Source organism: Vespula vulgaris, chromosome 2, assembly GCF_905475345.1.
Source record: "Vespula vulgaris chromosome 2, iyVesVulg1.1, whole genome shotgun sequence".
NCBI lineage: Eukaryota > Metazoa > Arthropoda > Insecta > Hymenoptera > Vespidae > Vespula > Vespula vulgaris.
In genome coordinates, this window is record NC_066587.1 from 9,451,451 (window position 1) to 9,463,254 (window position 11,804).

General features: G+C 37.5%; 1 protein-coding gene across 1 annotated transcript; it reads left to right on the plus strand.

Annotated features, from left to right (window-relative positions):
• The first annotated feature begins 1,037 nt into the window (after nt 1-1,037).
• On the plus strand, nt 1,038-11,220 carry LOC127061439 (UNC93-like protein). The gene is made up of 8 exons (XM_050988301.1): nt 1,038-1,350; nt 1,506-1,903; nt 5,409-5,738; nt 5,830-6,463; nt 6,603-6,994; nt 7,108-7,240; nt 7,333-7,470; nt 7,601-11,220. Exons 3-8 carry the CDS (start codon nt 5,538-5,540, stop codon nt 7,819-7,821), a joined length of 1,719 nt encoding a protein of 572 aa, XP_050844258.1. The 5' UTR covers nt 1,038-1,350; nt 1,506-1,903; nt 5,409-5,537; the 3' UTR covers nt 7,822-11,220.
• Nucleotides 11,221-11,804: the final 584 nt, after the last annotated feature.

Consider the following 11,804-nt stretch of genomic DNA (forward strand, 5'->3'; position numbering starts at 1 on the left):
GTTATAATGAGATTGATTATACGTTTCTTCATAAAAAAAGGTTAAGATACAATTATTGGCATCATTTAAAAAATTTGTATTGAAAATTCGATTCAAATCGATTACACGGTATACCGATATATACGTGAATAACGATCAACGATCGACGATTAAATACAAAAAGTATCAGTCTTTTGCTTTTCCCGAAAATAAAAAAAGAATCGAGATCGATAAACAAACAATACAAATAATCACCTTCGTGAACGTTCACTTTTGTTTCGTTAACAAGTTGCCTGACTGTGATCATCGTTAAACATCAATTGTTCTTTAGTGGTTCCATGATGGTACAATGTGTACTATTATAAAATTTACAAATTAATTAAATACTATAAACTGTACGCTATTAAAGAGAAAATTTTGAATGACATGGATAACTAAATAACAGTGTAAAATAAAAAATGCGCTATGCAATCAATAAATGTATTGATAATTTGTAATAGTAATGAAAAGAGCGATTAAAGCAAATTTATATTGACATATTTATAATTTATATATAAATTATCTCGAACATTAGTGAGCAGCTTCATCTCCACTGACTAGAAAATTGGCAAGAGTATTTTACAAAAATTAGATTTTGCGATGAAATGTATATATTAACTATATCATGGATAGGTATTTTTTATCGAAAATAATATTTTTATCAAAGATAAGATTTGCTACGTCTACGAAAACTCGTGAGTACTTTATTCTCCCTTATATAGAGGGACTCGAGTCTTTCAAAAAACGCAGGAACCTCGAAAAATATTTCGAGGACGTTTCTTCGATCCTTATTCTTCCGCTTCTCTTTCTCTTCCTCGCCGATTTGACCTTCTTTTTAAACCCTTGGAAAAAAGTTGGTAGTGACGACGCAACAGATGCGACGTGAAAGATTCGCCAAGAAAGAGAGAGAGACAGAATTTGGGAAAAGCGTGCGAAAACGAAGAAGCGCGCGTACAGTACGCACTCTCTCCGTTATCGACCATCGGAACGAGTCGAACCGAGGTAACTCGAGAAGAGCCGAACTGAGCTAAAGCCGAAGAGAGGAGTACAAGAGTCCAAGAGGAGAGACCGATCCCGGTCCTCGAGTCCTTCAAAAACGACAACAACGACGGCTAATTCGGATCTCTGTCTTTTTTACCTTCATTTTCTAACTTTTCATTAAACTTTATTACAGTGAAAGATATCTAATCTTTCTAATCCTTTCCTTCCTTTTGCTGTGAATAATTCAACGTAGGTGTTTACATTGTGACGAGAACGATCGATCGGACTTCTGGCTTTCTTGCCTTCTGGCCCTACGTTAAAAAAGAAACGGAGAAATATATATTTATATATGTAAATGTATAAGTAGTGTGTGTACATACCTAATATGCACGCGCGCATTTTCATGTGGATGTGTGTGCATGTGTCTGTGTCTGTGCGTACACCCGTCATATCATAAGCGATAAGAAAGTATAATCTTCCTTGTTTTTCATAATGGTGAATATCAGGATCGACCAGTGTTTGCTACGAAAAGGACGAGGAAAGGTCTTTCCTCGAGCTACGAGAAACTTTCGACGAAACGAAGGAAGCTTCATGAATTGTTAAGAAGCAGAAAAAATGACCAGTATAATTTTGTGACTTCCTTTTCAACGATTCAACAAGATTGTACGAGCAAAGCCGTTGGACCCTTCTTTGGTTTCTTTTCTTGTTCGTTCGAACATACGCGGATAAAAAATTAAATTTTTGTGAAACACGATGTTGTGTTAACGCGAATCTATCATGATCGTGATCGATTGGAGTCGGACAAGGATCACGAATCTCAGAGATCAAGAATCGCACTCTTCGCCGTTTTTTCGAAGAACCTGTTATCTTAAGGGCTCATCTTGCTAGATTATCACGAATACAAGTAAGTTCCTTTCTCTTTCTCTCTTATCTTCACTAATAGTCTTGTCACTAGGATTGTCGCTATCGTTATTGAATTTTTTTTTAATACTTTTGTCTGAAATGATTACTTTTTTAAGTATTTCATTCCGAGTACACTTATTCGTGTTAAATAACTAAATAATAAGTCTTAAAGAAGTTTAAACGCCACAAGAGTTACAACCGAATATCGTTTTTCAATACGTTGCTCGCTTACCTTCGAGTCTTACACCCACACATTTTTTTCTTTGGATACGTTCCCTTATGTTGAATTACGCAGCATGTGTGCGCAACAGTTTTTCTTTCGGAAGTGGCCAGAGAAGCTGTTGATTAACGATCGGAAAGAAGATGAAAGATCAGTGCTATAAGTTTGAGGAAAACGGAAGAAAGAAAGAGTGGTACAGTGGGAAAAAGATAAAGAGAGAAAGAGAAATAGAATAGACAAAAGGCATAGGTCGGATTCGAGTTACAATGAAAGTACGTAGTACTTATCATAGATCGTAATTTAAATCGGAACATCGACATGTTGAAAATTGAAACGAGTTTGACAACCTCGTATTTCGTTTCTCTCTGCTACACGTACTGCTCCCGATGAGATCTGATTTCGATGAAAAGATATAAAGGAGCAGTACGATATGCTATTATTTTCACTTCTTACAGAAATATTTGAATTTTTCGTCCGTTTAGAAATACAATTCCGACGATTTTAATAATGATATAATATGAAAAAATATTATGAGACAAAATCTGCCTTCTTCTCTTTCTTTCTCTCTTTTTCTTCCCCCTCCCTCCAGTCGTCCATAAATTATTCTTTGTTTCGGATTACTCGCTCTATTACCGCGATTAATTGTCGATCGACCGTATGTTACTAAGACTACGACAAACGTGTGCCCATGTAATAATAGATGCGTCAGGTCACGTTCTCGCTTTACGAATCGTGTTGCATATTATTAACGGTTATTGATAAAAAAAACCATTATCACCATTACGAATATCAATTCTTATAATAATACTTAAAACGCATTCAGGCAAAAAGATTTTCAGTAACTTTCTTAGAAAGCCCTATAAATCCGTTTTGAATTATTTCAAACATTATTATAGAAAATAGAGAAAATTAGAACACGATAGAAATAGCACATCGTTGAAATCAAAATGGCATATAGGATTTCCTCAAAGTTACGAGAAATGAAAGAGAACTAATTCAAATGCGAATTCACGATGGGAGATATCCGTAAAAAAGAAAAAAAGAAACAAGTAATAAATTTGTATAGCTGGTTTTTCGAAAGAAATACGCTTTTTACGATACAATCACACCAATCGCGCTTATGTCATCGGTAGTCATCGCGCATAGATCATTTTCTACAAGGTCTATAGTCCTTTCGATGTATCTTCGATCATTTACGAATTGTGATTCCTGTTCTTACTTTTTCCTGTATATAAACGTGCTCGTGTATAATGATCGTTGCAATATTCGACAAAAAAAAATATGAGTTCTGATTAGATTACAATCAAGTCGAACGTTAAAGGAATTCTTTAGAGTGACGAAATCATAAAAATGGGTGTGTTCGATCGGAAAACAAATTAAAAATGTAGGAAGAATTATGTAAATCCTACTAAGATGATCAAGTTTTCCACTTGTCACGAACGTTCCTTTTTGTTCGACCACTCGAGACGTGGAGGTGTGTACGCACTTCTTGTCGATCTCATTGCTTTACGATTTGCATGAAATGAGATCTTTGCCAATGATTGGCTCAATGAGAAAACGATCAACCAATCGGCCCTCTCCAAACACTATTTCAAGGCCGTCAATAAATAACGTCTGTGCTAACGGGTCTTTCGTCGCAAGTTCTTGTTCAAGGTTACCTTACGACAGATCAATCGATTTTTATCACCCTTTTTTGTGATTATTCTTTTCTTCTCCTTTTCCTTCTTTATCTGCCTTAGACCGTTGAGAGTAAAGGAAAACCTGTAAGTACATCGATCAACTTCTCGATTTTTTTCTTGTTTTCTCAGAGATCGTACAAGTAGCAGATTTTTATCGGAATGGGTATTAATTGGATCGGAAGTTGAAAATGATGCGAACGTTTCTACGATCAATATCTCATTCAGATATTTCTCTAACTCGATGGAATTAATTCCAGAAAAGGCTCCCGTCCATTTACAATTGCTTTTTCATCACTTCCAAGAAAGAGTCTTTGTTCTATCGAAAACCAGAGCGAACAAATGCGGCAATACAAATCTAGCAATAAACCAATGATCGACCAACGAAAATCGAACATTTTTAGTAGGTCATCTATTTGCGGAAAACAAGTTCCATTCCAAACTTCGACTTCATTGACAAATTCCCAGTAATAATCCGTTAAATAATAAAGAACACTGCCCAATACACATCTTCTCGCCTAAACAGTTAGATCTACAGCTATTCTTGAACATATTTGCGGCGTTGATTTCAAAACCAATCGATCGTATTAGATTATAGTTTTCGAAATACGGCATAATAAATTTCTATGAGATGTAACAGAGAGAAAGTAGAGAAACTGTTATTAGAAAATTCTGTATTTGAAAGAGATTTATAAAAACACATTTTTTTTCAGAGTAGATCCCTTCAGAGGGTATATAATGTCGATGATGCTGCTTCCATTCTTTGTAGCAACGTTAGAAGTAGTTTAGCGTTATCAAGCTCAACTATTCTGTCATAAATCTTTGAATGTTGTTCACATTGCCATAATAATTTCAAGAATTTCATTTTGGAGAATAGAAAGAAGTCTACAGCACTCAGATCTAGTAAATAGGAGAACTGTAAGGGATGCCTTTTCTAGACAAAAATTCGATGTTCGATGTAGAGTGATAGCTGACATTCTCGTGATGAACATCTACGTATCTGCAATGTATAGCGACCTCCTTACCGTAAGACTGATCTTTCCTAATATTAAACGTCGATCTGAAAGTATAAGAGTTCTTACCTTTTGAACATTTTTCTCCGTCTTCGCCATCGAAGATCCTCCAGAACGTGATTCGTGTCCTACACATTCTCAGTTTTCCGAAAATACTTTATTCAATGCAAATACGTGTGTTTTCGATAATGTATATTTTGTATACGTCTACGTTATTATCTGGTACGTTTGCGTTGCGTTTGATCGATTTTTACATAAAATTTCACGCATCATTAGTACGTGTACTGATACAAATTGTTATAAACCGACAGCTCGTAAAGTTTGCAATTCAGTGGCTGATTATTTAGATTATAAACGTTATTTCTATTGCTGGAATTTATATCGTGGCCAATAAACAATTTTTTAACGACAGTCTTATCTCGTATAAAACTATTGTGTTCTATCTTGAAAACTAGATCTAATACGATAAAACCGATGGTACTTTTGACATCAGTGCAAAATCTATACCCAAGAATGAGTTTATTTTCCTAGGCATCGAATCAGAACTTTTTTCATTTTTTTGGTGGAGCAATGTAATTATTAATATTTTCATTTAAGAAAATTCACTGAAGAAACAATAAAAGAAAAAATGACTGGAGTATGACAACGTAAGAGAGCAGGAGCGAAAAAAGTGGATTAAGAAAAGAATAAAGGCGAAAGGGAGAAAGGGTGGAAGGGAAGAAAAAGATGGGCTCTTTGCCGAATCTACATGAGTTGTCGAAGGAGAAACTCGAAAGTCCCGTTTACAGAGCCGTGGCAATCGGTGGACTTGGTCCGATGAGATTGCCCGCTCAAGCTCCACCGTTGGCACATACCCATCGTCGTGCGAGAAGCAGTGGAAATCATCACAACACAACTTTGTGGGACAACAACGACGCCATGTTGGAGGTCGGTAAAACATTGGAAGAATTAGCAATTTTGCGATGATTTATGATAATACAGTATAAAGTAAAAGATCAAAGGCGAATATAACTTGTAGCACATGGCAGCGTATTCGCCGATCTCTTGTCGCTCGGCCAGGACATCAGCCGCGTTGTCTTGGAGACGGCGGGACTCGATGAATTCCTCGGCGGGAGCTTCATCGGTCCGTCGATTGATAGCTGCCGTAAGAACAACTCCGTCCGGGCCGCGTCCGGCAAAGAAAGCGATTCTAAGGCATTGCGCAGCCCTCCTCCTCGGCCATGCAACCTCCTCAGCCGCGATCTTGCCGATTATTCCTCTCCAAGCTGGTCTCGGGACGTTCAGCCCTCACATCGGACCGATATTACTGGCTTTGCTTTATGTCACCGCTGCGATTACCGCTTGTTTCGCGCCGATTCTCCTTCAAAGACTTGGCACGAATCTCGTGATAAGCCTCAATCATTTTGTCACGACAATCTTCGTCGGTGTGCACTTATATCCAAAGTGGTATGTGCTCTTACCTAGTTACATCATCTTAGGTGCCTGCGTCAGTCCGAGTTTTTTGGCAAGGACCTCGCACGTCAACATTTCGGCGAGTTGTTTAGCTTTGGTCTGTGTCGATCCCGAAGATCCGGACGAAACTAGACGGGATTGTCTCTTGAGAAGACTTAACAGAGGCGTCAAATTGGCCGAAGACGTGGGTCTCGCAATAGGTAAACGTATTCTTTACTGATACTTTATTATTTGCGTGTCTCTATTCCTTTCGCTTTATTATGTTTCTCTATTGCTTCTCCTGCTCTTTACTCGGTTATAATTCCATTCATCTAACTTTTCTAATAATAAATTTGCTAGGTTGCCTGATCGCGGCAATTTTGGTAAAACTTACGGACTCGATATCACCAGATGTAATGGAAAGTGAGATTGAAGACGTTTGCGGTGCAGAGTATTGCCCCGAAGAGACCTATTTCTATAACGAAAGTCTCTACCTACCAACAATATCAGGTAACACGTCGAAGATGTTGATCAGTATTTGGTTTGGCCTTGCCGTTCTAGGAATGGGCATTTCCTGTGCCTTCCTCGATTCGAGGATGAAGGAACCGCAGAATATAACTGACAGAGTTAGCACGCGTAACATTTTCAAGTCCGTCAAGTGCGCCTTTCAAGATCCGAAGCTGCAATTAGCGGCTCCATTAACGCTCTTCATCGGCCTCGAGCAAGGCTTCATTTACGCCGACTTCACGGAAGTAAGCCTCGAAACGATATTCGAAATAAAAAAGATCATAAATGTTCGAATGAAAAGATTCTCCTGACCTATCTTTCAACCGACTCCATTGACTCTTCTTTTCTTTATTAACAGGCATATGTGGCTTGCGCCCTTGGCGGAGTTGGCACCGTCACTGTCAGTTTTCTGAGCTTGGCTTTGTTACAGGGTCTTGCCGGCGTAACGCTCTCCATGTTATTGAGGCACATCAAAAGATATTTTGTCGTAGGTAAGCGATGGTTCTTGCTTCGACGGTAATATAAACATTTATTGGAACACTATGTACGTACCTCGTCCAATTTAACCGGTTTTGCCTTTCAGTCGTGGGTTTCGCTTTCCATGCCTGTTTGTTGCTCGTTTTGGTCGTCTGGAGACCGGCTGGCGACGATCCAGCACTTTTCCATGTCATATCAGCTGCCTGGGGAGTTTGCAACTCCATCTGGGAAACTTTAATATACAGTGAGTTCTTTAGTGAGATTGAAATCGATCGAAATAGGCAGCGATAACAAATTGATATTCGATGCGTGATATTTTACACTTGCGTTAACATCTAAGAGCAAACCTCTGGAGCAAAATATTTCATTTTCAGCTTTAGTACTAGGTCTCTATCCGAATTCCTGGCAAGGTCCGTTGTCAACATCGCTCTTTTGGAGATGGTTAGGACTCTCATTAGCGTTGGCTCTTCACGGTTTGGTTTGCACACGATTCCGTGTTCTTGGATTAGCGTCCATGTTGTTGCTGTCGGTCGTGCCTCATGTGTGGCTCGAAATTAGACTGGCGAAGCGGGGTAAAAGTCTAGCACCGTTGTGACCGGTGGAATCGACTGCGAGCGACCGAGGATCAACGATCGAGGTCGAAGGAAGACATAGATCGGACTGAGGCAGAATCGTTCCATCCAGCTTAAGAACAGCCAGGAGAAGCAGCAGACGGAGGAGCAGCCCGGTGGCCGAGAATGCGACTTTTACCACTAAAGGAAGAAGATCTTCGAGGAGAAGGGCCAACAGTGTGGCGTTCGCCTGTCAAACGACTACAGTGACGACTAATGAGGATGCGCTTCCCCTTCCAATACAAACCGAACAAGCACGAAGGAGCAGTAACGTCGAAGCTCCGACCGATGAACCAAAATGCACCATTTTCTCGCTCTCGTGAGGAATCGAGAGGTTTCGCACGATCTCCTCGGTTATCCTCCAATTTCGTCGTCCTTACTCTTCTCGAAAAGATAATGTTTCGGAAACGAATCCCCGTTCGATTACCTCTTTCCTTTTTTTCTCTAGCGTTCTTACATATAGCACATTCGACGAATTCCTCTCTTTTTACTCTTCATTTCTTTTCTTCTTATCTACAAAGAATGTAAAAGATAGTACATAGAAGAATGCGGTTCTTCGCGGTCTAATGATAACGGAACAATGTAATGCCATTGTTATATCTTGCTAATACGAACGAAAGTGGATTGCGAACAGTTGACGGTCGAACGAATAAGTAAAAATGATACAGATAAGAGAAATAACCTCCTTTATGATCCTAAGAGCGACGAATTTCAATATCGATGCATCGAGACGAACGAGCACTCAAATCCTCAAGGTTGACCTACGAGTGCAACGAAAAGCGCGCGTCGTCGGGTAATACGCTGGATGGAACAAATGCGTAATCAGGATTCAAGTCCTAGCCGAATAACAGTTTCCGTGCTTCTCAATTTTTCAGCTAACGAATTAAAGTAAGATTCGTAAGATCGCAATTGACCGCGGGGGAATAAAATCAAGGAAATAGCTATATCCGCGCATCTTTCCCGTGATAAAAATAAGTAACTAGTGTGTACAAATTGTCCGCGAACTTTCACGAATCATAATGGACGATGCCGAGGCGCACGCCCTGTATAACCGTTGATCCGTACTTGATATCTTTCAAGATGAACCAACTTGTAAAAAAGAAACGGAAAAATCGTAACGTTCCCTCTAGAGTCTACGAACTGGCTCCGTATAATCTGCAAGTTTCGTACGGGTCTCTCATTGATAATAGAAAAGAACGACAAAGCGGAAAATGTGATGGTATTTATTACGAGCTATTACGAGCTTTATATTTTTACGTCTTTCATTTTTTCCTAGGAAGAATGATATGCCTCAAGAAAAATCATACCATATCAAGAAGAGATATAACTTATTCGATAGTCTCCGCGCAATTCATCTTCTATTCAAAAACGACTATTGAACGAGTCGTTCTCGCAATTACGTTACGATGACAAAGCTAAAACCTAGGCAAAATGCTCCGGTCTGATTTTCGTATATGTAGGTACTTCCTAACGTTTCGCCGGTAATAAATATATGCTGGACCGAAAAGTTATTGAAGAAAAAGTAAATAGATAGATTACGAATCGTATCTAGATTACGATCTAAGACTAAGAAAATGTCTTAAGAAATGTTCGGAATAAATATCCAATAAAACACGTTCGTGCAATACGTGCATTCGCAGCTAAAGAAACGAGTATACGTTAAACGAGTATATCGTTAAACTCATGAGGGAAGGTTTCCATAACGGAAATAAAAATTTTACTGTGACTCGCGCGAAATTATAGCTTTCAACGTGTTACACAATTTTTATTTATAGTAGAAATTCATCTGAAAGGATACTATTAGCCCTGAAAATCGATTAATTCTAAAAGCAACAGAAATTATTATCGATAAAGCGTTCGTCGAACTGTAAATGATAAAAAAAGAAAACGTTAGGATAGGAGCCTTCCCATTTTTATCGACCGTTCCAATCGTCTATGATGAAACATCAAAAGAAGCGAAAAAGGATTATCAAGAAAAAATTAAATATATGCGGAATTTATACCGCAATACATTTCCAGCGCAAACTTTCTTACGAATCAACACTTTAACTTTAAGCTAAATTGAAAAAGTGTAAGAAAAGAAAAAGAACGAGGAAAGTTAAGATGAAATCAGAAAGTAAAATGCAGAAAAAATGTGAAAGTTGTGTAGAAAGAAATTCGGCACGCGTATCGTGTCATATCGTTAGTTTATAATTAATGTTACGAATAATGTAACACATTTTTTATGAAAATCGTTAGCATTTTAATAAGGGTATGCGTGCGGCGACGGACGTCAATTGAAAATCTACTTATACCATTGGAATCGGACTGGTCAAAAAATCGGCTGAATAGCGCGTCACTTGTATTATATAAATTAATCCGGTATTTCTTATTTTTTTAAATTTTCAAATCGAATCAATGTACACCACGCTCATGTCAACTCGTATCATCTTAAGTAAATTATTAAAACGCGTTGGAATTTTGTCAAACGCGTCGAATTCGACGAAAATTGGTAAATTGAAGTTTGTTCTCTTTTTACTCCCATCCATTGATTTTCAAACGACGACCATATATCGCTATGCATCGTATATCGTATAATCTTCATTCTTCGTTTACAAGAATCGTAATATCAAAATAATGTGTGACGAAAAGAGATGAAAAAAAGAATATACATGACATTCATTATCTTATAATAATCGCGAAAAATAAAATATAAAAAGCACCATGTGCCTGATTATATTCCAATATACGTACATAAATACATACGTTCTTACGGATAAACTTTTCCCCGATACGTTTGTCCAAATATATTTCTCATCGTGATAAAACTTTTTAAAATTCCAACCTATCATGCACTAAAGCGCAAGTACACATAAAAAGCCGATGTAAATTCCTTGTAACCATGATCATAGTTCGTTAGCAAACAAGATTAAAACAAGAATCTATAATTATTTAACAATTAATAAAAAGATTTAAGAAAAAAGAAAGTTTAATACATGTTGTATAGCACGTAATGTTTAGAAGAATATTAAAAAAGATCGAAGTCACGAAATCGAATGTGTCGCGTGTCCAATGTAATCTCTCACGCAACATGACGAAGCAAAGTCTTTTTATAAGAACTATAGTAAATTCAAATTCAGGTAAAGTCGTGGTCCAAATAATGGACCGTAACTATAAAACCAAAAAGAAAATAAACAAACAGGACGAAAGATAGACATCGTCTCTCTATATGACTCGTAACATCTCTTTTCGTGCTTGTTTGCCGACATTTGTAATTAAATTCAAAACGTGTCGAAGGAATACAAGATATCGGATCTCCAAAGCGAGGGATTATGAAACGGCATTGGAAAGGCATGTATAATTATTGTATTTCATGAAATAATAAATATTATTATCTTATTTTATATCGAACGACGTTTTAATTTAACTTTCATTGGTTTTTTGTCGCGCATTTACCAACTTCGCGGAAGGATAAATACTCAATATTTCTCTAAACCAAATTCTCCTTCGTTTTGTTGAGAAAAAGCAAACAATAAACGCGTTTATTTCTAAATCTTCTCTTTTCGTTTATATATATATATATATATATATATATATATATATATATATATATATATACATACACATATATATACACACACATATATTTTCTATAAGCGACACTTCTAACTCAACTTCCGCGTTAATAAATTCTCAAAGCATGTATATGAAGTTAACTATAGGTATGTATAATATAAATCGTTTTTACCATCGCCAATGACGAATTGTAAAATCGAGATTATAATAATAACCCGATCGTTGGCAGTAAGCGAGCGAAAGAAAGTGGGTGTCGCATTTGTTTCTTGATTCGATGGTAGAATTGCAAATTGTCGCAATCGTAATTACACAAAATGTAGAAATCTTTTGTTTGCTCGTTCTCAAGGCTTCTCTTCAATTCGTTTATATTATTTCCATCATCCATGCCGATCAACCGCGGTGACAGACAATA

Coding starts and splice junctions, on each gene's coding strand:
- LOC127061439 (XM_050988301.1), top strand. CDS start 5,538: ATGGGCTCTTTGCCGAATCTACATGAGTTGTCGAAGGAGAAACTCGAA. Junction 6,464..6,602: donor AGACGTGGGTCTCGCAATAG/GTAAACGTATTC, acceptor TAAATTTGCTAG/GTTGCCTGATCGCGGCAATT. Junction 7,241..7,332: donor CAAAAGATATTTTGTCGTAG/GTAAGCGATGGT, acceptor TTTGCCTTTCAG/TCGTGGGTTTCGCTTTCCAT.